Below are 26,694 nucleotides of genomic sequence, written 5' to 3'. Positions count from 1 at the left end.
GTTATTCAGTAATTTTTCTTCGATTGTCCTACACGGACGACGTTTCCACCGATTCCGGAAACATGTTCGCCGCGAGCTCTGCGGGTGACTTCCGCTTGTCGCGAGCGATCAATCGGACAAGATGGGAGCGCTCGAGGGGACCAAAAAGAACCGAGCCAACGCGGTCCCCGCGCTCGGTACGAAAGGTTTATCGCAATTAGCTTTTTTGCAAATAAATTCCCAAATAATTCCGCGCTTAAACGCGCCGTCATTTCTGCCAGATTTAATGTTACATTTTAGGCGCGCTCAGCGTTCACGAGTTAATGCATGTACTTTCCGTTGGAGTATGTACACTGCCTTGTAGTTACTGTAATAAAGACATTGCGATGATAATAATAATAACAAACTGCTGGAAGTATCGACGAAGGTGGCAATTTCGCTGCTGGCCGTTGTAATCGAAAATGCCAACAGACGGCAAAATTGAAACCAAAAAGACTGCCCGATCGAGCTTGGAAATCTACTTGCCGTTCGCGACGTGAGCGTCTGACTGGAACGCGACGTAACTCCTTCTCGATGGGCGTCTCCTCGCTGGCACACGCTATCGATTAAACAACGATCGTAGCCGCGATGCCACGCGTGTCAAGGGATCGGGAGCAATCTATGCACCGATCGAGCCACGCCGCCAAAAATAAAAGCGTAACTCGGTCGAACAACCCCTCGGTTTGGAAACTCTCCTCTCCTCCGCGAAGTAAAACTACCCTGAAGAAGAGGAGGACGATCGTCGGGTCGAAGTGTCCGGTTTTTGCCATGTCCGATAAGTCCCGGTGGAGCGGAACTTAGAAATGGTCGGTCCGGGTGGGATGAAATCACGGTGGGCCTCGTTAGGCGAGGTTTTCGTCGTGGAGGGTCAGGTCTCACGTTCGGGGCCGGATCTGGGGAGCACGGGAAGAGGCTCGCGAGGAGACTGGCCGCGCGGGAGGCGGCGGAGCAAGGAAGGACGAAGGCCGGGCACTGGTGAGGCCCCTACGAGGCGGCAGCGCCACAGGACGTTAAGTACGTCTCGTAAAAATTCCATCGAGGCAGCGTCATTTTGCCGTGTCGTAGGGGCCACGGTTCAGTTCTGCCGGGGGTTCGCGTAGGCAGACCTAACCCTGAGGCCGCCCATGCACCTAACCCAGCCTGGTTAGGATCGTCCCATCGAGGGGAGTTGTTGCAACCTCGAGTAAGCGATGGTGGGGGTTTTTGAACGATCGGTGGACTCCCCCACTGGTCGCGACGAGGCGGTCGAGAGAGAAGCGCCTGCCCCTGCAGGAACACCGGCTCGAGATCCCCGTCCCCGTACCATTTCGAGTTACTGGCTTGCACTGGCCTGATAGCAAGCCTCGAACTCCCGTAGCTCGTTTCGCCATCAACGTATTGACGTTTCTCGGCCGCGTACCGATCGCTCGTTTCGCATGCTCGCGCGAATCCCAGCTGGCCTCGGGACGATCGGGCTCCACGGACGGCTTGTGTGTCAGTGTTGCAACGGAACCGCGAACAGAGCCTTCGAACGCGAGTGAATCGGTGAATCGTAAACGGACCTCGGACCCCCGTTCGCTGGAAGTGTCATGATCAGTTTCGCGGTTCCCATCGAGAGTCCCAAGGATGAAGAATACGCAACGGCGGGCAGAACGCAGTGGGAGGCTCGAGAGGTTGTGATGTAACGGAAACCGTCGAGACGATGACTGAGGACGATCGGCGGGAAGTACAATGACAGTGCACCGTTGAAAGTATAAACTGACTGCGTCGAAAAGTCGAGCGATAGTGTGTTGGAACGTTGTCGGTGAAACGGGATGACTCGTTCGTTCCTCTGCGCGGCGTTGCTGACATATTCGCTGGGGAATACTGTCGGTTTCGATGACGGCTCGAGGCCGTGCTCAGTGACGAAAAATAAAAAGAGCTTGTAACTCGGTTGACGCGTCTCCGATTCGAACTTGAAAATAATCCAGGCTCCGAGGCGCCGGGAGGCCTCGAGGAATGTGCACCACGGAAATGACGGAATCGTACACGATGTCGCCGTCGACGACGGTGTCTTCGAGCGCGACGACGCCAGGCTGCCTGGGCTCGCCGGTTCACCGACGGACGCCATGCAGGAACTCCCCCGGCCGTAGCGACGCTCAGGACGACGAGGACGAGATTTCCGTCGGCTGTCCGAGCCCTTTGCCTCTGGTGGTGGTTGCGCCGAGCACCGAGGACGACGAGAGGCTGTCCAGATCCAGGGAGGAGTACGCGGAGAGGCTGAGCCCGCGGAGGAGCTATCCGAGGGACTCGACGATCGACGACGAGGACAGCTACTCGAGAACAGGCGATTACAGACTATCCAACGGCAGAGGATTGCTCGCCCGCGAGAGCAGCGGTGGAGATTCCGTCACAACCTTGAGAGACGACGAGGAGGACGAGGAGGACGACGAGGAGTTGGACAGCAGGACCAGCAGCAACGGTGCCTCGGCTGCAGGTGCCACGGACGATTACTTCAAGCCGCTGAAACGTCTCAAGATGGTGCAAGTGCAACACTCGGACGACGAGGACGACAGGGACAGGGACGCCAACGAAAGGGGGGTCAAGTCTTTCAGCATCCTGGACATTCTGTCGCACAGACCCAAGGCGAAAATCGTACGGCCTTGGGACACCGTCGAGTCTAGTCTGAGCCACCATCACCGTCACCATCTTCACCAGCAACAGCAGCCGCATCATCAGCACCACCTGCATCATCATCACAGCCATTCCAACGCGGCGAGGGATCTCTCTCTGATGGGCATGTCGTTGGCCTCTATGTCCGGCTCCATCAGCGAGCCTCCTCTCAGCAGCTCCTCCTCGTCCGGGCGAAGCTCCGTGTCCGATTCCGGTAGCCCGGATCCCCTGGCACATCATCACAGCCTGCATCACGGCTTGCACCATCCTGCTCTCCACCATCCGGCGTTGCAACAGCAACAGCAGCAGCAACAATTCAAGAGGAAAACCTCGCAACAGCACGGCTCCCAGGGCGGGCATCACGGGAAGAGGACGACGGGCCAGGGAAGCCCCCTCGACGCCCTCTTCCAGATGACGAGCAAAACGTTCGACGCCGGCGAGCACAGCCAAGGTGAGTCCTCGAAAGGAACACGATCGCATTTAATTAACGCGTCCAGTGATTACACGCAACCTCGAATGTTCCTCGATGCGTTACGTGCTAGAAACGTGGATATTGGCGCTATGTCAGGATATGTGTTGTGAAACGATTGGAACAGGTTCCTAGAACCAATATTAGATCGATCTTGTATCAATGAGTTTCTTCGTTCGAGTTAGATCCATTTAGGTGTAACCCGATTTTTGCGAGTCTTCCGAGTATACCTGTTTGTGAAACACGGGAAATTCGGTTCGAGCAATGCCAAATAGCCCCGAAAATACAGAAACATATGTCTTGGACTAATAGTAACATAATGTTTCCTGTTCGACGCCGATATTCCTCTCGGTCCCACAAAGGACGCTTCGGTTTGCGTTGATTGTACCGCGGTCGCATGACGTGATCTCTTCATCTGTTCGTCAGCCATCTGTGACACTCGACGCGAAACAGCACGCAAGCGTAATAAGTTCGTACTTACCTTGTTTCGAAAGTGAAAAATGAACTCTGGAAGGTTCACTGAGGTACATTTACTCCGCTTCTTCCTCCACGGAACCAACGTTCGATCAACGTTCAAAGTCTATCGAGGGATGTTTATTCTACGCGTTCCATTCGTTTGTATATTTATTCCATTCGTCCACCTTCGAGCAATTCGATCGCTACGCCGCGTAAGAGACGAGCAACGTGTGCTCCAAAATTGTCGTGCACGTTTCAAGTACCAGTTTCCAGAAGCACGTTTCTACGAACGCTACTAATATTAGTGGGCCGCCGCTCGCAGTGGCTGTTACGAGGCTGCACCGTAATTGAACGACGATGACATTTTTTCGCCCCTACACTTTCGTCGGTACGTTTGAAAAACTTAAAAAAACAATTCCAAGGATGAAAGCGCACCTTCGAAACTGTGAAAATTGTTTCTTCGTGGAACTTTGCGTCCCCTGAAATTTAGGAAATTGTATCGTTCGATGATGATTAAATAAACAGGTTGTTTTTACAATCGCGTACACATGAATCGAACGTTGTAATTTCTTTCTTGTCCGCGGGGGGACGTGTATTTTTCTCTTTTATGCGGGTGCCAGGAGGGTCTTTTCCCCGCGAAGTAAATAAATCAGAATTTCTTGGAAAGAGCGTTTTCATCCCTGGGAGCGTTTTATTTATTCAAATGCACGCTCTGCCGAATCTTTCTTGTTACCCAGCAGGCTCGATCCGCTTCCCGGGTCGAGTTTGCTCTGTGCGTCGATCCTAGACACGGAATATCAATCTTTCGCGGCGGTTGCAGCGAGATTGCGGTGACGATTGATGGTACACGAGGGACAAGTGCGCGATTACGCTCGAAGCTTAATGGAATACACACCGACGCACGACGTCCGTGCGCTAGCCATTGACGAGGATATCGATCGACGTTTATTTTGTTTCCCGGTCAATGGAAACGCGGCGAACGATTTATGCATCATCGTGGATCGTTAGCGATGAAACGTGAATCAGTGTTGTACGCGTCCAATCGATATTTCTCCCCCGTGTTCCTGTTATTTTTGACAATTTTTCGTTGTTTCGGTTAACGACTGGGCATTTTTCTTAAAACTTTACTCTAGGATGATTTTAATAACATAGAATTCCTTCCACACGTGTATTCTAAAAATGTCTTTTTCTTGTGATTACTTAGAGAAACACACATTTGTCGTGAAACGAGAATACGCGTTAATAGATATCTTTTATTGAGACGTTCGCGATAAAAGAAGGGAACGTCCGGGGTCACGGGGTAACTAAAAAATCGGATTTACCGATGATATTCGTTGAAAATCGAGGCGCAAACAGTGAGGCCGTGTCGGCAATCTCTCTTCTGGTTCTTTAATCCAATTACTCGAGCAGTAAAAACCCGAGTGGATGCGCCAGGGACCACACAAACGGAGGGCTCCTTTTCCCGAGCCTTCGTCTCTGGTCGAGTCGTCGTAAAACTCAGTTTTCCGTAACTCAGGGCCGTAACGCGGCGAGCGTTAGGCCGCAAAATTCAGTTTGGCATCGTTGGCGGGATTAAAATCGCCGAAAAAGAGACGCACAGAGGCCGGGGCAATAATCATCGTAAAATTAAGGGTTTATGAAACGAGAATTGCGGAGGGTTCGGGGAGAAGCTCGTAGCGCCCGAGGGTCCTTTCGAAGGACCATCCTCGTGATCGTCCATTGTTTACCAGGGGTACGGCAAATTGTTTTACAGCCCCGTCCGTCGTTGTTGCGCCTGCTTCTTCAACCCTCCACCCCTGTCTGCCTATATGTAAACATCGAATTCCTCCGAGAGCGGCGTAAAGCAGATTTCGAGCCACTGTTGGTATATTACCGTCCATTCTTCTATCCTAGAGAGTCGTAAACAATAGCATATCGAGTCAATAGCGTTTCGATGATGGAAAATATAAAACTAGCATAAGAATCTCACTTCTTCTTCTCACAATTTTTACAGAACGATAGAAGCTTCGATAAATTAAAATGCAAATGTTAGAACAAGTCATATTTATCCCTTTGGCAGATCTAGCGTTAAAGTAACGTAATAACAAGGACGTTAAGGGAGACGCGAGGGATTTCTATATTCTGTTTGTCGTCTCGGTGGCACTGTAATAACAGGGAACGAGGAGGCGATTTATTGTACGCGAAATAACACAAGAAGTCATAATAACTGTCGTGCCGTGTTTCTATACGACCTACGTGTGCAACGTCGTAAGATAAACCGAATAAAGGGAAAAAACCAGTCACCGTATTCTGCTCGAATAGCCGTGTTAACCAAAAATCTTGCAATTTCTCGTACGAAAGATCGTAACGTGTTTAGGCCCAATTTCGGACAAGAGTACGTAAGAAAAAAAGGAAAGAAGCGCAGTTGATCGATGAATCGACTTTTCGAAAACGCTGGTCCCCGACGAAAGGACAGTTTGCCATTAGATTGTTCGATGGAGGGGGCAGGGGGGGGGCAAGACGGGCCCGACGCGGATGGTCGTTGCGCGTCGTTCGACCATTGACCACGTACATACGTGCTCGCTGGCCGCGTGTGTGTTCGTGGCAGGACCAGTACGTAATTTTGGGCCCACCTATACGCGAACGATTCCTACACGAGTAATTTATTATGTGGCGCGGCGAGAGCATATGTCTCATTTGCATATAGCGTGATACAGAAAACGCGAACCAGGACTTCCGACCGCGGCGACGGCGGCCAATATGCGAACCGACTCGACAAAGGAACGTCCTCGTCGCGTTTCGAAATCGAACGGAAGAGGTCGGTATCGGTTGAAACGGAAGTGGATGGCGATAGACCCGTGGAAAACGGCCATCGACTTGTTAGGGCGTTCGGGCCTCGGTTAAAATAGACATCAGCGGCGATGGGAATCGCGGCGCGGACTGCTGGCCCCGCACAACTTTGTGATCTTCTACCTGGGCCAAAATTTCTGCGTTTTAATAGTCCTCGAGGGTTGCCCTCTCGTCGGAGTACGAACGAGCGTGGAGAAAGGGAACACGTTGCCCCGGGGCCGCGCGGCATAAAACCCGGTGCACGTTCGCTTTACGCAATTTATGATACGTTCTTCAAAAGGGTTAACATTAAGGAAAGAGGCAACGGTTTAAGAGACGCGTTACCGAAAACCCTTTCTGCGCTTATTTGTCTCCGTTCGAAAAGAAAATTGCACTGTAGCTAGGAAGACTCGAGCCTTCCAGGGAGTCTATTATCCGGCGACCTTGCCAATCTACCGGCTCCACCGTGGACCAGTTTTTGCAGCATGATCGCGACGGTGTGATTCGTTGTGCTATCTCGAGCCACCCGGAATACGCATAAAACGCGTTGTTCACACGACGGATCGAGCCGACAAGGCGGCCATCTCCTTCGGACCCGAGTGTTGCGGTCTCGGGGGCCCCGGAATTACAAATGATATCGAATCGAATCGTTCGCGATATTATTCGATACGTGTTCCATTACCGGCGAGCCGGGGCCTCTGGGATTCAAATTAGATTACCGGTAGGTTAGGTATTCCCGATCATACGTACCTCCGTGTCCTGCTACGGTGTTTCCCTCTCGCCGATATTATATTTACTATCACCGATATATTATGCGCGTGTACGTGTGTAGGTAAACGTCCGTGCGTGTAGAGGACCGTGCACATTTGCGGAATAACAGAAGAACCGACGGAACAGACAGACGGACGCAGCCAGTAAGGCCCCGGGGCCCTCTACAACACGGTAGCCTCACGTATCCGCAATTTACTTCTGATTATTATGCTATCTATACTTACGCGGCATTCTTATCTCTTGTTCGTTTTCTTCCTGTTCTCCCTCCCGTGCGTCCTCCTCTTACCGCGACGTGGACGCGTCTTTGTCGCGCTCCCTCTCGGTTTCGCGTTCTCTTTCGTTCTCGGACGCCTGCCTTGTACGAGAATCGAGGCAGGTATCGATTTACGGCGGAACCCAATCGTTAGATTCTTGATGATATGTGCCCTCGTCGCAGCCCACCTCAACCTGCCTCGAAGAGGAGCTTTAGGGCTATAGGTAGCACTTGTTTCCCGCAAGAATTACTCGACCGTTTACGCGTCCCGAATAGAATCTGTCGTTCTGTCGTACTCGATCCTGTCGCGGTATCGACATCCGGCCGAATAGATACTCCGACGTCAAGCTAAGTCTCCACTGCTATGCACGGCTACGTGACAAAACTATCTCTTTCTCGTTCGATTAACAGCGAAACGCAAAATCCCTTTCGTAAACGATGTTGATTTTTCTCATAACAATTTTTTTACTCGATACAAAATTAAGATCACCTTGATTTTTTTAGTGAAATTGTATTGTTTGTTTTTTTTTCATAAATCGATGCATCTTTGTATCCTTTTGAAAAAAGTATTGGAGGCTTTGGGTCGAAAATTGAATAGTTTAAGAGTTATTAGTTTAGTCTCGAACTCCCATGTACAGGATGTTAGGCCACCCCTGAATGAAATTTTAATGGGAGATTCTGGAGGTCAAAATGAGACGAAAATCGAGAATACCAATTTCTTGATGGAGGCTCTGTTAAAAAGTTATTAACGTTTGAAGTTTCGCCCGTACTGAATTTTTTTCTTGAAAATGCGCAAGATTTCGAGGGTATGTCTGTTCACCAAAAATGATTGTAGTTAACCCCTGCAACCGAAAATAATTTTTTCAGAACGATTTGAAACTTTTCAATTTCGCCGAAAAAGGGGACCTGTCGATTTTTCTTAGAAATTCGTTTTCCATTTTTAATAAATTTGGTGACCGCTGTACAGAAATGTTGTCTAATGCTTTTTTGTAGATATTGATGAACTCTACTTCCAAACTAAATTTCAATGAAATCCATCGACTACTGTAGGAGTTATGGTCGTTTGAAAATTGGACCTCTTTTATGGGATTTTTCTCACTTCACAGTGTTAAGGAACAACTTTTTGAATATTCTTGGAGTTTCTACATATTCTTTACTAAAATACACGTTGTGATCGACTCCTACAACTAAATATAATTTTTTCAGAACGATTTGAAATTTTTTACTTTCGTCTAAAAATTTCAGTACCTACTCGATTTTTTTTCTCGAAAGTGGGTAGGATTTTAGGGTATGTCTATTCACCAAAAATTCTTGTAATTGACCCCCGTAATTAAATATAATTTTTTTAGTATGATTTGAAATTTTTTAATTTTGTTGAAAAATTTTTCCATCTACTCGAATTTTTTTCTCGAAAGTGCATAGGATTTCGGGGGTATGTCTATTCATAAAAAATGATTGTAATGGACCTCTGTAACCAAAAATAATTTTTCCAGAACGATTTGAAATTTTTTAATTTTCGTCGAAAAAGGGGACTACCCCCATCGATTTTTCTTAGAAATTCGTTTTCCATTTTTTATGAATTTGGTTAGCGCTGTACGGGAATGTTGTCTAATACTTTTTTGTAGCTATCAACGAGCTCTACTTCTAGACTAAATTTCAATGGAATACATTCACTATTGTAGGAGTTATGAACATTTGAAAACTGAATCATTTTTATGGAGTTTTTCTCCTTTTGCGGGGTCAAGAACCAACTTTTCGAATATTTTTGCGATTTATACATATTCTCCACCAAAATACGCGTAGTTTGCTTTTTTAAATATTAAAATCCTTCAATCCGTTCAGGAGTTATGACATTTTAAAGACACGCATGAAATTGCAGGGAAGCATTTCTGGCTTCACATTAGATTTTCGGTAAGGAATTTTTTTTCTTGAATATGCGTAGGATTTCGGGGGTATGTCTATTCACCAAAAATGATTGTAATCGACCCTTGCAATCGAAAATATTTTTTTTAGAACGATTTGAAATTTTTTTTCCCCGTCGAAAAATTTAGGCACCTATCCCCTGTCGATTATTCTTAAAAATTCGTTTTTCATTCTAATTAATTTGGTTGGCGCTGTATAGAAAAGTTGTTTAATACTTTTTTATAGATATTCATGAACCCTAGTTCCCCCTAAAATTTCATTTAAATATATTCACTATTGCAAGAGTTATGGCTGTTTGAAAAGTAGACCATTCTTATGGGGTTTTTTTAACTTTACAGGGCCAAGGAATAACTTTTCTAATATTTCTAGAATTTTCACATATTCTCCACCAAAATACGCGTAGTTTGCTTTTTTAAACATTAAAATCCCCCAATCCGTTCAGAAGTTATGACGTTTTAAAGACACGCATGAAATTACAGGGAAGCATTTCTGGCTCCACATTAAATTTTCGGTAAGGAATTTTTTTTCTCGAATATGCGTAGAATTCCGGGGGTATGTCTATTCACTAAAAATGATTGTAATTAACCCCTGCAACCGAAAATAATTTTCTTAGAACGATTTGAAATGTTTTAATTTAATTTTTTAATAACTTTTTAACGAAGCTTCAGTCGAGCAATTTATATTCTTGATTTTCGTCTTATTTTGGCTTCTAGAATCTCCCTTTAAAATTTTTCCCAAGATTAGCCGAACACCCTGTACATATAGTCCGTGCTACGATATAGTGAGGTCGAAAACTCGAATAGTTGTCAATGCTCACATGTTTCAGCTTCCGAAACAAGGGAATTGACAGAAATACGAGTAGCTATGGTCCTTAGACAATGATCAGGGCTTAATTTGGTCAGGTCAGAAATTAATTTGTTTTTGAATTTAAGCAACTGCAATTTCTTGTCGGTTAGATACTGATTAACTTCAATAGGAAACATTTTTTTTGTCAGTTCATCGAAAAGGGCTGGAAAATCATGGGGACTAGTTCATATGCCTCACCCTGTATAATAATAGACGAATCGCGTCTTCAATCAGAAACGAATACTGACTCTGATTCAGATGTAGGCATAATATAATATATAATTGATTTAAAAAATATATTTAATGAAAAAATTCAAGTAAGTGTTAATTTTTTATTCTTTAACCCTATATTCTATGTACTCCAGTGATTAATTCGATTTTTTCAAGCATTCTCGATAAACTGACAAAAAATTTTCCAATAAAAGTTACTCGGTAATTATGTGACAACAAATGGTAAACGAAAAAATTGGGAACAATCTTTTTATTCGATAGAGAATTAAGATCACCTTAATTTTTGTAATAAAATTGTATCTTTGTATCTCGGTGATGGTTTTGGAACGAAATTTACATGAATCTCTGTACGTTGAGGGCTCAACAGACTACTTGACTCATGCACTCTGCATTTTTTTGTTTGTTTTTTGGGAATACTGAAGCAACAAAAGTTAATTGCCGGTCTTGGCACGATCTTTTTTGATGGTTACCGACATCGTGCCGATCGGCTTTCCAAGCCATGCTATCCGAGACGATGCAGGTCTTTAGAGTGTTTGGCTTTGCCAAGAAGTACTTATGGTGCCGATCGGCCATGCTAGATGACAAATGCCGACGCAGTGGAGACGCAATTTTCGGCAATGCCGATCGCAGCTTCAAATTGTACGTCTCGCAGAGTCGCTAGCCTTTCCTCGACGAAATTCAATCGTCGCAACCGTTTGTATATTTATACAATTGATTTTCATCGTTCGCTGTACGAGTTCGAATCTAACAATTCTCCCTCGGCGTAATTGCGTCGTGCATCCGTTCGATCGTGGCAGTTTAGTTCGAACGACGAAGTTTCAGTAGTTGTTTCGAAATCGATGCTTAGTTTCCAACCACGTCCACGAGATTCGCAACACACGACACGTGAAATAGATGCTTGCTGTTTTGTAAACTTCTGTCGTCTCGAATTTACAAACGTTTTCGAAAGGAACGATTGGCGGTTCGCTTTCGTTAATAAGCCGCGTTAAACCAGCGCCGATTCGCCTGATTAACCTCACAAACGAGCAATTGATTGGCAAATTGTATCTCGTCTCCTTCAGAATCTCTAGCGTTTACCATAACACTTCACGTGTAAAGTTATTTCAACAAATTTCAAAGTCTGATGGACCAAGATCGTCGACAAAACATCGCATTTAATAATTCATCCGGTAATGCAAATTGAATACATGCATTATCGGTAGTTATGGTGACGTTGGCAGAGACAATCGAAATAGTTTTATCGCGTTTCCTTGTAAATCACCTTGGTGTTTGGCCACCCCTGGGAAAAATTTTAATGAAAAATTCTAGAGGCCAAAATAAGACGAAAATCAAGAGTATCAATTTGTTGATGGTGGCTTCGTTAAAAAGTTATTAACGTTTAAAGTTCCGCCTATACTGAATTTTTTTCTCGAAAGTGGGTAGGATTTCGGGGGTATGTGTATTCACCAAAAATGATCGTAATTAACCCCTTAGCTAAAAATAATTTTTTTTTCACTGAAAAATTTAGGCACCTACCTCCTTGTCGATTTTTCTTCAAAACTAGTTTTTCATTTTTAATAAATTTGTTTGACGCTGTACGGAAATTTTGTTTCATACTTTTTTGTAGGTACCTATGATCTTTCCTTCAGAAAAAAGTTTCATTGAAATATATTCACTATTGTAGGAGTTATGGCTGTTTGAAAATTGGACCATTCTTATGGGGTTTTTCTCATTTTTCGGGGTCAAGAATCAACTTTTCGAATATTTTTATAATTGCTATATATTCTACACTAAAATACGCGGCGTTTGGCTTTTTGATCATTAAAATCGTCCAATCCGTTCAAAAATTATGGTGTTTTAAAGATTCATATGAAATTTTGGAGTGACATTTCTGGCCGGAAATTATATTTTCGGTAAGGAATTTTTTTCTCGAAATTGAGTAGGAATTTGAGGGTACATGTATTGACCAAAAATGATTATAATTGATTCCTGAAACTAAACATATTTTTTCCAGATCGATTTGAAATTTTTTTTTTTTCGCTAATAATTTTAGTACCTACTCGATTTTTTTTCTCGAAAGTGGGTAGGATTTCAGGGATATGTGTATTCACCAAAAATGTTTGTAATCGACCCCTGCAGGTAGAAATAATTTTTTCAGAACGATTTGAAATTTTTTTTTTTTTGCCAAAAAATTTAAGCACCTCCTGTCGATTTTTCTTCAAAACTAGTTTTTCATTTTTAATATATTTGGTTGGCGCTGTACAGAAAAGTTGTTTAATACTGTTTCGTAGGTATCCATGAGCACTACTTCAGAAAAAAGTTTCATTGAAATGTATTCACTATTGTAGGAGTTATGGCTGTTTGAGAATTTGACCATTTTTATGGGATTTTTCTTATTTTGCGAGGTCAAGGGCCAACTTTTCGAAAATTTTTGCGATTTATACATATTCTTCGCCAAAATACGCGTAGTTTGCTTTTTCAAACATTAAAATTGTCCAATCCGTTCAGAAGTTATGGTATTTTAAAGATTCGCATGTTTACGAGAATCATTTTTAGCCTGAAATTATATTTTCAGTAAGGAATTTTTTTCTCGAAAATGGTTAGGATTTCGAGGGTATGTCTATTGATCAAAAATTATTATAATTGGTCCCTGCAATCAAAAATGATTTTTTTAGAACGATTTAAAATTTTTTAATTTTGTTGAAAAATTTCACACCTTCTCGAATTTTTTTCTCCAAACTGGGTAGGATTTCGGGAGTATGTGTAATGACCAAAAATGATTGTAATTAACCCCAGTAACTAAATATAGTTTTTTAAATATGATTTGAAATTTTTTAATTTCGTCTAAAAATTTCAGTATCTACTCGAATTTTTTTCTCGAAAGTGGGTAGGATTTCGAAGATATGTCTATTCACCAAAAATGCTTGCTATTTTTGAAATTTTTTAATTTGATTGTTACAACTTTTTAACGATGCCTCCATCAACAAATTGGTATTCTTGATTTTCGTCTTATTTCAAACACTCTGTATAAATTGTCGTTTCTACATTTTCATGAAATTTAGTAAAAATATTAAGCTTTGCATTATTTACCCAGGAGTGTGCATACATATTCAGTTCTCCTTGACGGTCGAGCGAGGTCTCGAACGTAAAACGCGAAGTCCGAGGAACGAGTGCTCAAAGCGATTTCTCGTCCGCGTAACGCCTCGCCAAAGCCACTTTTTTTATCTATCCGTTCGACTTTAATGCGCGTTTGGTTAGCTGTTTACCGCGAGCAATATCTCAGTACGTTTTAAAGACCGCGAACTCGGCCATGTCGCGGAATAATCGTCCGTTTGGTATCCGAGTTTGCATAATCTACGTCGATTTCAGTCCGCCGAAGTAAATCGAAATTAATTCCCCGTAGGTGGCGTAACGAGCGTCTCATGCTCGGCCAAAGGTATCCACCTTTTCGTAAATATTAATTACTCGGGTTATTTTTCACGCTCGGGCCGTTCACGTTCTCTGATTGGCGCATGTTCGGACGCTCGTTACAGCGACAAACGATCAGCCTGGCAATTAACTTAAGTACGACATCGCTGGCAACATGCATAGTTACGCGAGTCGGCCGGTAGCGGCTGAAATTATCAGTCATAATAACGAGCCTTTGGCTCTCGCGTAGCACGGCCAGCGATGAAAATATTTACGTTCCCGGTGGACGATTCTATAATTAAGCCGCGGTTGATCGAGCTCGTTCGTCGAACGTCCCCCCGTTAGCGTTTCGTTAGAGAGGACCCAACCGTCCTGCCTTTCGTTTTCTCTACGCCGCCACCATGTGGCGTATCGTTTCACCCCTGCTTTCTTTTCCTGCTCGGAGACGCGTATTAGTCACGTTAAAGGACCACTCGAATTTCCGGATCCTCGAGGTTCGAGGAGAGAAAAAAATGGGAAGATAAAGGAGGGTGGGTCGTTCGTTTCGAGTTGTTGTGACAGTTTGCCGAACAAACAAAACACCAGCCCCCTCCCCTCCCGGCCGCGACAGCCCGGATGCCGGCGGAACTTTTTACTCGACAACCAGGCACCCCCGCTGCGTTAAGTGACCATTCGGTTTTCGAACAAGTGTGCATGGCTGGGACTCTTGGAAGACACCCGACTCCCCTCGTTCCTGCTTGGCTCTGAACCGAAACGGAGTCGCGTTTCTACGGGTCTTCTCAGACTTTTCGGTGGAACTACCCCCGCGTACTGCTCGACAGGCGAGCCTTCGGTATAGATTGTCGGAGAAGTCACCGATCGCGACGCGTAAGATAATTACTGCGCAGCCTATTATTAAATGTCTCGTTGCGAACGATAAGTACCGTGCGTGTGTGTGTGTGTACGCGGCATGTGATTCACGATTCACCTTCTCTCTTGTATGTCCACCGCCGAGATAATTAGTTGTACTTACGTTGCGCGCGCCATTACGATTACGAACGATCTGTTAAAGTCCAACAGCCTTCTATCTACTCTCCATCCATTCGCCAAATTCCAGCATAGTTAATTGCACCGGGGAATGCAGAATATATTCATGTACGATACGGTAAATTACCGGTTACGTATAATCTCGTATGAATGAGAATAATCTTTCTCTAAAATGATGGCATGCTCCTTGCTATTATCACAGTCGCCAGCTTTCTCAACGTCGTTCGAGCGTTGTATTTTTTACGAAAAGGTTTCATTTAGATGCCAACTCGAACGTACAGTTTCGTCCTATTGGACAGAAACTTCGCAATTACGTAGTTCTCATAAATCTATTAAACACGTATTTTTTTTAGCTGCTAATATTCACTTTAAGGGGTTGAAATCAGTCCTCAAAGTTGGGGGTTCAAAACATACTTTGTTGAATATCTCGGAAACTATTAGAGATAGGGGTGTGCTTCAAATAGATGAAATTTATGTTTTTAAACGGGGAATTTGATGGTGTAAAGAGATTTGCAAAACTTTTATTTGTTTAAACGATATGTTAGAAAATAGCACATTTTTTTATTTTTCTCGTTGGATATTAATGATTCTTTTTTCTCCATTTGTACAGAGAAACTATACATACATGTACAAAATACGGATAAATTGGAATTTTGATTTTTTCATAATAAAGAAAGATTTTATACTTGTAATTTTTTTCGTAGTTCGTGTTGTACGAAGTACAAGATCGCATACAGGGTGTTCGATCAACCCTCGGAAAAATTTTAATGGGAGATTCTAGAGCCCAAAATAAGACGAAAATCAAGAATACCAATTTGTTGATGGAGGCTTCGTTAAAAAGTTATTAACGTTCAAAAGTTGCGGCCGTAGAACGGCAATTTGTCCATCTATTTGAATTTTTTTCTCCAAAATGGGTAGGATTTTGAGGGTATGTCTATTGACCAAAAATGATTGAAATTGATCCCTGCAACCGAAAATAATTTTTCCAGAACGATTTGAAATTTTTGAATTTTGTCGAAAAATTTCACACCTCGAATTTTTTTCTCGAAAGTGGGTAGGATTTTGAGGGTACGTCTAATGACCAAAAATGATTCCAATTGACCTCTGCAACTAAAAATAATTTTTCCAGAACGATTTGAAACTTTTCAATTTCGCCAAAAAATTTAGGCACCTACCCCCTTGTCGATTTTTCTTTAGAATTCGTTTTTGATTTTTAATAATTTTGTTTGACGTCCTACAGAAAAGTTGTCTAATACTTTTCTGTAGGTACCCATGAGTTCTACCTCAGGAAAAAGTTTCATTGAAATATATTCGCTATTGTTGGAGTTATGGTCGCTTGAAAATTGAACCATTCTTATGAGGTTTTTCTTATTTTTCGGGATCAAGAAACAACTTTTCGAATATTTTTGGAATTTTTACATATTCTCTAGCAAAATACGCGTCGTTTGCTTTTTTAAACATTAAAATCCTTCAATCCGTTCAGAAGTTATAACGTTTTAAAAATACACATGAAATTTTGGAGTGACATTTCCGGCCTGAAATGATATTGTTCGGTAAAGAATTTTTTTCTCGAAAATGGTTAGAATTTCGAGGGTATGACTATTGACCAAAAATGATCGTAATTGACCCCCGCAACCAAAAATAATTTTTACAGAACGATTTGAAATTTTTTTTTTCGCCGAAAAAATTAGCCACCCTGTCGATTTTTCTTAAGAATTCGTTTTTGATTTTTAATAATTTTGTTTGGCACTGTATGGAAATTTTGTTTAATACTTTTTTGTAGGTACCTATGGGCTCTACTTCAGAAAAAAGTTTCATTGAAATATGTTCACTATTGAAGGAGTTATGGCTGTTTGAAAATTGGACCATTCTTATGGGGTTTTTCTCATTTTTCGGGGTCAAGAATCAACTTTTCGAATACTTTTGCAATTTCTACATATTCCTCACTAAAATACGCGGCGTTTGGCTTTTTGAACATTAAAATCGTCCAATCCGTTCAGAAGTTATGGTATTTTAAAGATTCGCATGTTTACGAGAATCATTTTTAGCCTGAAATTATATTTTCGGTAAGGAATTTTTTCCTCGAAAATGGTTAGGATTTCGAGGGTATGTCTGTTGACCAAAAATTATTGTAATTGGTCCCTGCAATCAAAAATAATTTTTTTAGAACGATTCAAAATTTTTTAATTTTGTTGAAAAATTTCACACCTTCTCGAATTTTTTTCTCCAAACTGGGTAGGATTTCCGGGGTATGTCTATTTATCAAATATGATTATAATCGACCCTTGCACCCGAAAATAATTTTTCCAAAACGATTTAAAATTTTTTTATTTAATTGTTAATAACTTTTTAACGAAGCCTCCCTCAACAAATTGGTATTCTTGATTTTCGTCTTATTTTGGCCTCTAGAATCTCCCATTAAAATTTTTCCGAGGGTTGATCGAACACCCTGTATGCGATCTTGTACTTCGTACAACTCGAAATACGAAAAAAATTACAAATATAAAATCTTTCTTTATTGTGAAAAAATCAAAATTCCAATTTATCCGTATTTTGTACATGTATGTATAGTTTCTCTGTACAAATGAAGAAAAAAGAATCATTAATATCCAACGAGAAAAATAAAAAAATGTGCTATTTTCTAACATATCGTTTAAAGAAATAAAAGTTTTGCTAATCTCTTTACACACCCCTATCTCTAATAATTTCCGAGATATTTACCAAAGTATGTTTTGAACCCCGAACTTTGAAGACTGATTTCAACCCCTTAAAGTGAATATTAGCAGCTAAAAAAAATACGTGTTTAATAGATTTATGAGAACTACATAATTGCGAAGTTTCATCGAAATTGGAGATTTACATCTCGGGATGGTCCCTTGTAAGTGCACCAGGTTTCTTTCGTTTCTAATATTTCACCCATTCTTGCGTCACGAGATTCTCCAATTATTCCTCTCGCGTTCTGCAGTTTTCTTTGGACGCGTCCTCGTCGAGATCGCGCGCGAATCTTTGAGCGAGTTTCAGTTAAATTACCAAGTGACGAATCGGTTCGTTTTTAATTCGAGTCGCCCGGTACGATTACCGGGCGTGAAATATGGTAGCTTTAGACTGCCGGTAGATTCAATTCATTTCGTGCACAGTTGCTGCCTGCACTCCGGTCGGAGCCGTCGAGGATACGCGCGGCTATTAATGCACGCAAGAAGGACTCGATTGGCCTGGAAATTATGACGCTGCCGCGGTTCGTGCTACTTTATATTACAAGCTGACACAGCCGTGCTTGCGAAATAACCAGGTACACGTTGTAATAAAACGTCACGGCCGGCCAAATTGGACGCAGAGCGATGTTAATAATATTACTTTACTTAGGGACGAAAGTCCGAAAGCGTCGCGTTCGAAGTCGGAATCCCATCGAGGAGATCGACAAACGCGATTTGTACGTTTGATCTAGCTCTGAAACGTAATTATTCTTCAGCGTGCATACAGTGAGAAGCATAAGCGAACCAATGACCACAAGTTTTGCGTAAATCATTGTTTATTATTAGGAATATGAAAGAATAACAAAAAATAATTATTTTTATCACTGAAGTAACGTAAGAACAATAGATTGACTCAGTTTTGCACCACGTTCAATATTTGACGATATTTAATGTATTATTTATTCTTAATATCTCGCCCACAACCCTTTTGCTTGCTTTGGCATACTTTCTATTAAGTTTTTACAATAATCTGGAGATATTTGTTCCCACTTTTCATGTCAAATCTGAATAACTCGAGTGTGACTCGCAATCAAGTTATTCAAGTGTTTCAAGTTCCGATCAATTGGACGTATGCAAGGGGTTAATATTCTTCCACATTCTTAACGATACATAAAAACGTATACAAAACTTGTGATCATTCATACTGTACATACATAGGTTTCAATTTGACAGAACGGGATTCTCCGAGAGCTTGGCAACCTAGAATCATTGCAGGCATTTAAATTTCATGAAAATCGCCTCATCATCGAAACTGTAATATCGCGGGTAATTATATGATTTCTCGATGAATTGTCGGAACGGGAATACGTTTAATAAGATTCTATCCCGGTGGAAAATTTCACCAAATAAACAATCTGTTTCTAAAGTTGTCCCGGTATTATCGGGGGCTTATCGATAATCGTTAGGGGGGTATCAGGCTCCGGAGGACACTCGAGGAAGAAGCTGGTGTCCAATTCCGGTGAAACGTGGTTGGTTGTTGTGCCATGTTTGAGCAATTCCATTCGCGCCGCGTAATCCCGGTGCCGTTCCTCTCGACAGGATTTCCTCCGATAACTCAGCGAAATTAGCAAGAAACCCCCGGGCGGGCAGTATTGCGGGGGAATAATTCTCAATTAGTCGTCGGAGATCGCGGGTCTGGCTAAGTCGTATTTATGTCAGTCGACGTAGGTTCGTCCGCCTCGGTCGGCTTCGGCTTTATATTAGACCGTGCCGGCGGAGATTTATGCGATCGATCCGTCTCAGTTTGCTCGCGGATCCCCGCGTCCAATAATCGTTCCGGCCATTCGTCTACCCCTCTCGTTTCGATCGTGTTTCACCTCCCCCGACGTACCGTGTCTTTTTCCTTCCCCTGCACACGCCCGGCCGCAAAACTGCGAGACGCGTGCCGAGGAAAATCACTCCCGCGCGACGCGATCGAGGGACGGAAATCATCGTCGACCCTCCGCGACAAATAGAAATAAATTTCACACGGATTACGCAGCCTCGATCGGGCTAAACGCTCGCCTACGTCGACACGGTCTTAGCTCTTCTCGATTTCCACGGACGATTTCGTAGAATTAACCTACCGCGACTGGTCGAATGACCGTTTTTAAAATTTTGTTGAGAAGACAATATTATTTTACAATATTACGACAGCCACTTCCATTCTTATTGTTTGTTTTCTGAGTCGTCTGACTGGTCGTCTGACATATTGAATGATTTATGGTTTTTTGTAAAAATCTGGACAAAATTTGGTACCAAATTCTGGTTAATTTCCGACGTAAATAGGAACTATATGTATAGCAAAGACGAAAGGAGAGAATTTTTAGTTTCCACTGTTCTAAAACAGTCTAACAACGCATATTAAAAATAGTTAAACTTTAGACGCGTGCAGTTCCGAAACTACTAGTGTTTTTTAATCATTGAGCCACTGTTGGCAGCGGCAAAGCTTCCTCTTTGAAATGGTTTTTGGTTTTTGTCGATCCGACTTTCCGTTTTCGAGATATCGTAATTTATGTAAAAGATAATTTTTTAAATTCCGCTCTTCGCCTTAGAAAAGGCTATTAACGCGCGTTAAAAATACTAAAACTTTAATTACGTGCAGTTTCGAAACTACTAATATTTTCTGCATGATTGAGCCACCGTTGGCAGCGGCAAAGCTTCCTCTTTGAAACGGTTTTTGGTTTTTGTCGATCCGACTTTCCGTTTTCGAGATATCGTAAGTTATGTAAAATGTAATTTTTTAAATTCCGCTCTCCGCCTTAGGAAAGGCTATTAACATATGTTAAAAATAGTAAAACTTTAATTACGTGCAGTTTTGAAACTACTAATATTTTCTTCATGATCGAGCCATCGTTGGAAGCGGCAAAGCTTCCTCTTTGAAATGGTGTTTGGTTTTTGGCGATCCGACTTTCCGTTTTCGAGATATCGTAATTTATGTAAAAGATAATTTTTTAAATTCCGCTCTTCGCCTTAGAAAAGGCAATTAACGCGTGTTAAAAATACTAAAACTTTAGACGTGTGCAATTTCGAAAGCACTAGTGTTTTATTAATAATTATACCACCGTTGGCAGTGGTAAAGCTTCCTTTTTGAAATGGTTTTTGGTTTTTGTCGATCCGACTTTCCGTTTTCGAGATATCGTAATTTATGTAAAAGATAATTTTTTAAATTCCGCTCTTCGCCTTAGAAAAGGCTATTAACGCGTGTTAAAAATACTAAAAGTTTAGACGCGTGCAGTTTCGAAACTATTAATATTTTCTGCATGATCGAGCCACCGTTGGCAGCGGCAAAGCTTCTCCTTTAAAATGGTTTTTGGTTTTTGTCGATCCGACTTTCCGTTTTCGAGATATCGTAATTTATGTAAAATGTAATTTTTAAAATTCCGCTCTGCGCCTTAGAAAAGGCTATTAACGCGTGTTAAAAATACTAAAACTTTAGACGCGTGCAATTTCGAAAGTACTAGTGTTTTATTAATAATTATACCACTGTTGGCAGCGGCAAAGCTTCCTTTTTGAAACGGTTTTTGGTTTTTGTTGATCCGACTTTCCGTTTTCGAGATATCGTAATTTATGTAAAATGTAATTTTTTAAATTCCACTCTGCGCCTTAGAAAAGGCTATTAACGCGTGTTAAAAATACTAAAACTTTAGACGCGTGCAATTTCGAAAGCACTAGAGTTTTATTAATAATTATACCACCGTTGGCAGCGGTAAAGCTTCCTTTTTGAAATGGTTTTTGGTTTTTGTCGATCCGACTTTCCGTTTTCGAGATATCGTAATTTATGTAAAATGTAATTTTTTAAATTCCATTCTCCGCCTTAGAAAAGGCAATTAACGCGTGTTAAAAATACGAAAACTTTAGACGCGTACAATTTCGAAAGTACTAGTGTTTTATTAATAATTATACCACTGTTGGCAGCGGCAAAGCCTCCTCTTTGAAACGGTTTTTGGTTTTTGTCGATCCGACTTTCCGTTTTCGAGATATCGTAATTTATGTAAAAGATAATTTTTTAAATTCCGCTCTTCGCCTTAGAAAAGGCTATTAACGCGCGTTAAAAATACTAAAACTTTAATTACGTGCAGTTTCGAAACTATTAATATTTTCTGCATGATCGTGCCACCGTTGGCAGCGGCAAAGCTTCCTCTTTGAAACGGTTTTTGGTTTTTGTCGATCCGACTTTCCGTTTTCGAGATATCGTAAGTTATGTAAAAGGTAATTTTTCTTAATTTGACTATCTCTGTCTCCGTCTGACGCGTCGCGTCGTACCTCCTTGTCTACTCCGCGTACGTGACTCTCGTGACCTAGTTTCGGGCGTAGTATTTCCAAGAATCTACTACGCACTGTTTACTATTTTCACGCGCGCGTATTCATTGATCTCAATGAAACGTAAACAAACTTTTCGCGCCCTTATATCTCCGAAACTAGCCACCGCATCGACTTGAAACTAAAATCGCTATATCTCCGGAACTAATAAAGCTACCGACTCTCACGAACGCTCATTTTAAAGGGCATTTCACCCTCTACCTAATGATCATATCACTTACTATAATTTTTGCTATCTTCTATGTTTATTTTGACATTTACTTTGACGCTACATACCCAAAGATGTTTCAGCAATTCCTACTGATCGTACGACTAGTGTACGATAAAACTAGCTTGTAAATTGTTTATCTAATTGAAAATTAATTTAAATACAAGATGTTTACCTAATTACTAGCTTGTACTTTTTCTTAAATAAGTGTTTCCTCTAGATCTAACTATCGACTTGGAACGAAATTCGTTTTCAAGGGCGTTTTATCTTCCATCCGATGGAAATTAAAAATCTTTTTAATATAAATGAGAAGGATATCTTACGAATATAATGCACAAATTATAAGTTCATGATAGGAATGGGTATACATGAAGTAGGTTTAGTGTTAAACGAACCCACTTGCTTCCAGGGTCGCTAAAAAATTTAGCCACTCGGGATACAATCTCACAACGTTCACAACGGTGGGCAAACGCCTCTTGGAACAACTTCCGTTTGTACTTGGGATGTAATCGAACATTCGAGGTTTGCGTTACCCGTGCGAGTCGACACTCGGGCAAATTATCGACATCGTTGCTAATTTGTACGAGTATTATCTTTCACCGATACAATGGGAGAGAGTCGCGTGGTGCGTCAAATAGAATTTAATACGTCGGAGTCTTTGGTTCTCGTGCAAATAAATAAATAAGAAAAAAGGAGGCTGTAACCCGCGACGGTCGAGGGAAAGAATGGACGATCTTTGGAAGCCGATATAATAGCTTTCACGGCCGGTACGACGGGGCAACCACCGTTGAAATTGATTTTCGCGTGTCACGTATTTTTCGGCAAGGCTCGGGCTGATTGTCAGAGGATGCCCGCAGGAGCGGCTCCTTTTTGCCGTCCCGCGTACACACGGAAAGCCCGGGGACCGCAACACACCGCAACACACCACGAACGGGCCAACGGAAAGGGAAAGGTAGAAAAAGAAATGCACGCGGCGACGGTGCACGCCGCGAGAACGCGAACCAAAAGAGAAACGGGGAGAGGTGGGAAGCAAGAATAGAGCCATAAAGCTGTTTGGAGGCTCGCGTCAAACCGCGCCGCGGCCCTATATTGTTTCGAATTCGAGACTTCCGTTCGAGAACCTTCCCCTCCGTGGCCGTCGCTCGGGAGAGGATCGGGTCGGGGGCTTTGGTCCAACAGAGACAAGACGGAATAAAGACGTGAAGCGGTCGAAATTACCATCGGGACCGCGGCGATTCCCGGAGAGAAACCCTCCTTTCATCTCTGCACACACGCCTATTTCTCTGTAATTAGATCCACCGGTGAATTGGCGCGCGTTCGTGTCCGTTTTTTCCGTTCTGTTTCATGCAAATCGAGCGACTTGGCTGGACATTCGCGGCGCCCGCCACGAAACTTTACGGCGGTGCTAATTCTTCCGGCACGGAGGTGCTAAGTGAAACAAAGGGCACGGCGCGAAACCCGACGATCGGCGAAGAAACGCGGTTCTTTGCGCCGTACGCGGACGATTTTATCGCGTACGAGATCGAACGACTTCCTGCCCCCGCGACTCCGGATTTAATTCCGCGTAAATCTCGTTCAGGGAACCTCCGATGCATTAGCGTCCATTGTTATCCCACCGATAGCTTATCGCTGTTACGAATTAGCACGAGCTCTAATTGTTTTCGGGTCGAACGTTCGGCGAAACAAAGTACGAAGGTTCGCGATGGATAACGATCGGTCGGTCGTTAAAAATTTAGCGGACACCGGGCGCAACCGACGATGCATCTATGCTAGGGGTATAATAAACTCCTTTGTCTCATGAATTAATCGCGTGTTCCTTCACACTTGCAAGGAACATCGGTGATTTTATCTCCGGGTTAGTTCCTAACTCGAAATATAATTCATGAGGTAAACGATGTCGCAGCGGGAAGGTGATAACCGGCGGAAATTTTATTAATGGAAGGCTGTCGCGTCACCCGTGCGTCTCTGAACACGCGTACACCTGTTAAATCGTCCACGGAACGGTTTCATCGCGAGCCCAACATTGTATCGCGACTTAAGTTACGCGTTTCAGGCTGTTCTGGCCTCTCGTTACCGACGAAACAGGCGTGCTCGTGCACCGAAAGGGGAATAAATATTCCTCAGCTGTCTCGTCGGAGAGTGGTCGTTGGATCTAACGGAGGAAGATTCTTGAACGAAAGGGTTGCTTCGACACGATTCGACGTTCTTTCACTCTGTACTCTAACACATCACTCGATAAGTCTCTGGTTTAACTAAGAAAAACAAATTTTGTTTTAGAAATTTCATTTTATTTATCAACATACTCTCCTTCAAGAGTGATACATTCATTCCAATGCTTCTCGATTTGTCTTTGCTCTCGAAATAAGTCTCAGTTTCGGCAATCACTTCTTTTTTATGTCTGCAAAAAGCCAGTAGTCGCTGGGGGCCAAATCTGGAGAGTATGGTGGGTGGGGAAACAATTCAAAGCGTAATTCATCCAATTTAATCATTGTTTTCATCGACTTGTGACACGGGACATTGTCCTGGTGAAACAGCACTTTCTTCTTTTGCATGTGGGGTCACACAATATTCCCAATAACACACAAAACTCCTTTCTATCCATTGTCTTTAAAATTACAAAACTGGGGTCACCAAAACGAGTGTAACCTCTGAACTAACGGTCAGAATGCCATGAAATTTTGACACGTACTGTTTGAAGTAACGGAAATCACGTGAGTCTGTTAACAATGTTGCCATATACAGGGTGTTCGGCCATATACAGGCCAAAATAAGACGAAAATCAAGAATACCAATTAGTTGATGGAGGCATCGTTAAAAAGTTATTAACACTTAAATTCAACAATTTCAAATCATTCTGGAAAAATTATTTTCGGTTAGTAGGGTCAATTACAATAATTTTTGGTGAATAGATATACCTTCGAAATCCTATCCAGTTTCGAGAAAAAAATTCGAGTAGATACTGAAATTTTTAGACGAAATTAAAAAATTTCAAATCATACTAAAAAAATATATTTAGTTACAGGAAGTAATTACAATCATTTTTTGTCATTACATATACCCCCGAAATCCTACGCATTTTCGAGAAGAAAATTCGAGTAGATACTGAAATTTTTAGACGAAATTAAAAAATTTCAAATCATACTAAAAAAATATATTTAGTTACAGGAAGTAATTACAATCATTTTTTGTCATTACACATACCCCCGAAATCCTACGCATTTTCGAGAAAAAAATTCGAGTAGATACTGAAATTTTTAGACGAAATTAAAAAATTTCAAATCATACTAAAAAAAATATATTTAATTACAGGGGTTAATTACAATCATTTTTTGTCATTACACATACCCCCGAAATCCTACGCATTTTCGAGAAAAAAATTCGAGTAGATACTGAAATTTTTAGACGAAATTTAAAAATTTCAAATCATATTAAAAAAATTATATTTAGTTACAGGAAGTAATTACAATCATTTTTTGTCATTACACATACCCCCGAAATCCTACGCATTTTCGAGAAAAAAATTCATTACTGAAAATCTAATTAGGCGCCTAAATTCGACGAAAAAAAAAATTTTCAAATCGATCTGGAAAAATTACTTTCGGTTGCGGGAGTCAATTACAATAATTTTTAGTGATTACACATACCTTCGAAATCCTATCCACTTTCGAGAAAAAAATTCGAGTATATACTGAAATTTTTAGTCGAAATTAAAAAATTTCAAATCATACTAAAAAAATTATATTTAATTACAGGGGTTAATTACAATCATTTCTTGTCATTACAAATACCTCCGAAATCCTACGCATTTTCGAGAAAAAAATTCTTTAACAAAAATCTAATCTGAATCCAGAAATGGTTCCCCGAAATTTCGTGCGAATCTTTAAAACGTCATAACTTCTGAACGGATTGGACGATTTTAATGTTCAAAAAGCCAAACGACGCGTATTTTAGTGTAGAATATGTAACAATTATAAAAATATTCGAAAAGTTGTTCCTTGACCCCGTAATGTTAAAAAAACCCCATAAAAATGGTCCAATTTTCAAACAGCCATAACTCCTACAATACTGAATATATTTCAATGAAACTTTTTTCTGAAGTAGTGCTCATAGATATCTACAAAAAAGTATTAGACAACTTTTCTGTAGGACGCCAAACAAAATGATTAAAAATGAAAAATGAATCTCTAAGAAAAATCGACAGGTGTCAAAATTTTTCGGTGAAATTAAAATATTTGAAATCGTTCTGAAAAAAATATTGTTAACTGTAGGTGTCAATTACAATAATTTTTGGTGAATAGACATACCCCCGAAATCCTACTCACTTTCTAGAAAAAAATTCAATACGAGCGGAACTTTCAACGTTAATACCTTTTTAACGAAGCCTCGATCCACAAATTGGTCTTATTTTGGTCTCTAGAATCCGCCATTACAATTTTCCCCAGGGTTGGCCGAACCCTGTATGTATCAAACCGGGGACTTATCGAGTGCTCTGTTAGAACAGTGGTGTACAACGATATTTAATCAATTCTCAAGGTGTAAAAATACCGTCCGATCCCAAGGAAAATTTCGCAGGTCGAATAAACTCGACGAAAAGATGTTTGCACGCTACCGA

General features: G+C 41.7%; 1 protein-coding gene across 1 annotated transcript in view; it reads left to right on the top strand.

The window, feature by feature from the left end:
• Positions 1-1,652: 1,652 nt before the first annotated feature.
• LOC143349039 (uncharacterized) overlaps positions 1,653-26,694 on the top strand; it is a 75,117-nt gene continuing 50,075 nt past the window's right edge. The window contains exon 1 of the mRNA XM_076779901.1: positions 1,653-3,100. Coding sequence (XP_076636016.1) covers positions 1,996-3,100 — 1,105 coding nt within the window. The 5' untranslated portion in view covers positions 1,653-1,995. The remainder of the gene's footprint in view (positions 3,101-26,694) is intronic.

Source organism: Colletes latitarsis, chromosome 12, assembly GCF_051014445.1.
Source record: "Colletes latitarsis isolate SP2378_abdomen chromosome 12, iyColLati1, whole genome shotgun sequence".
Classification (NCBI taxonomy): domain Eukaryota; kingdom Metazoa; phylum Arthropoda; class Insecta; order Hymenoptera; family Colletidae; genus Colletes; species Colletes latitarsis.
This window is presented reverse-complemented; position numbering and strand designations above follow the sequence as displayed.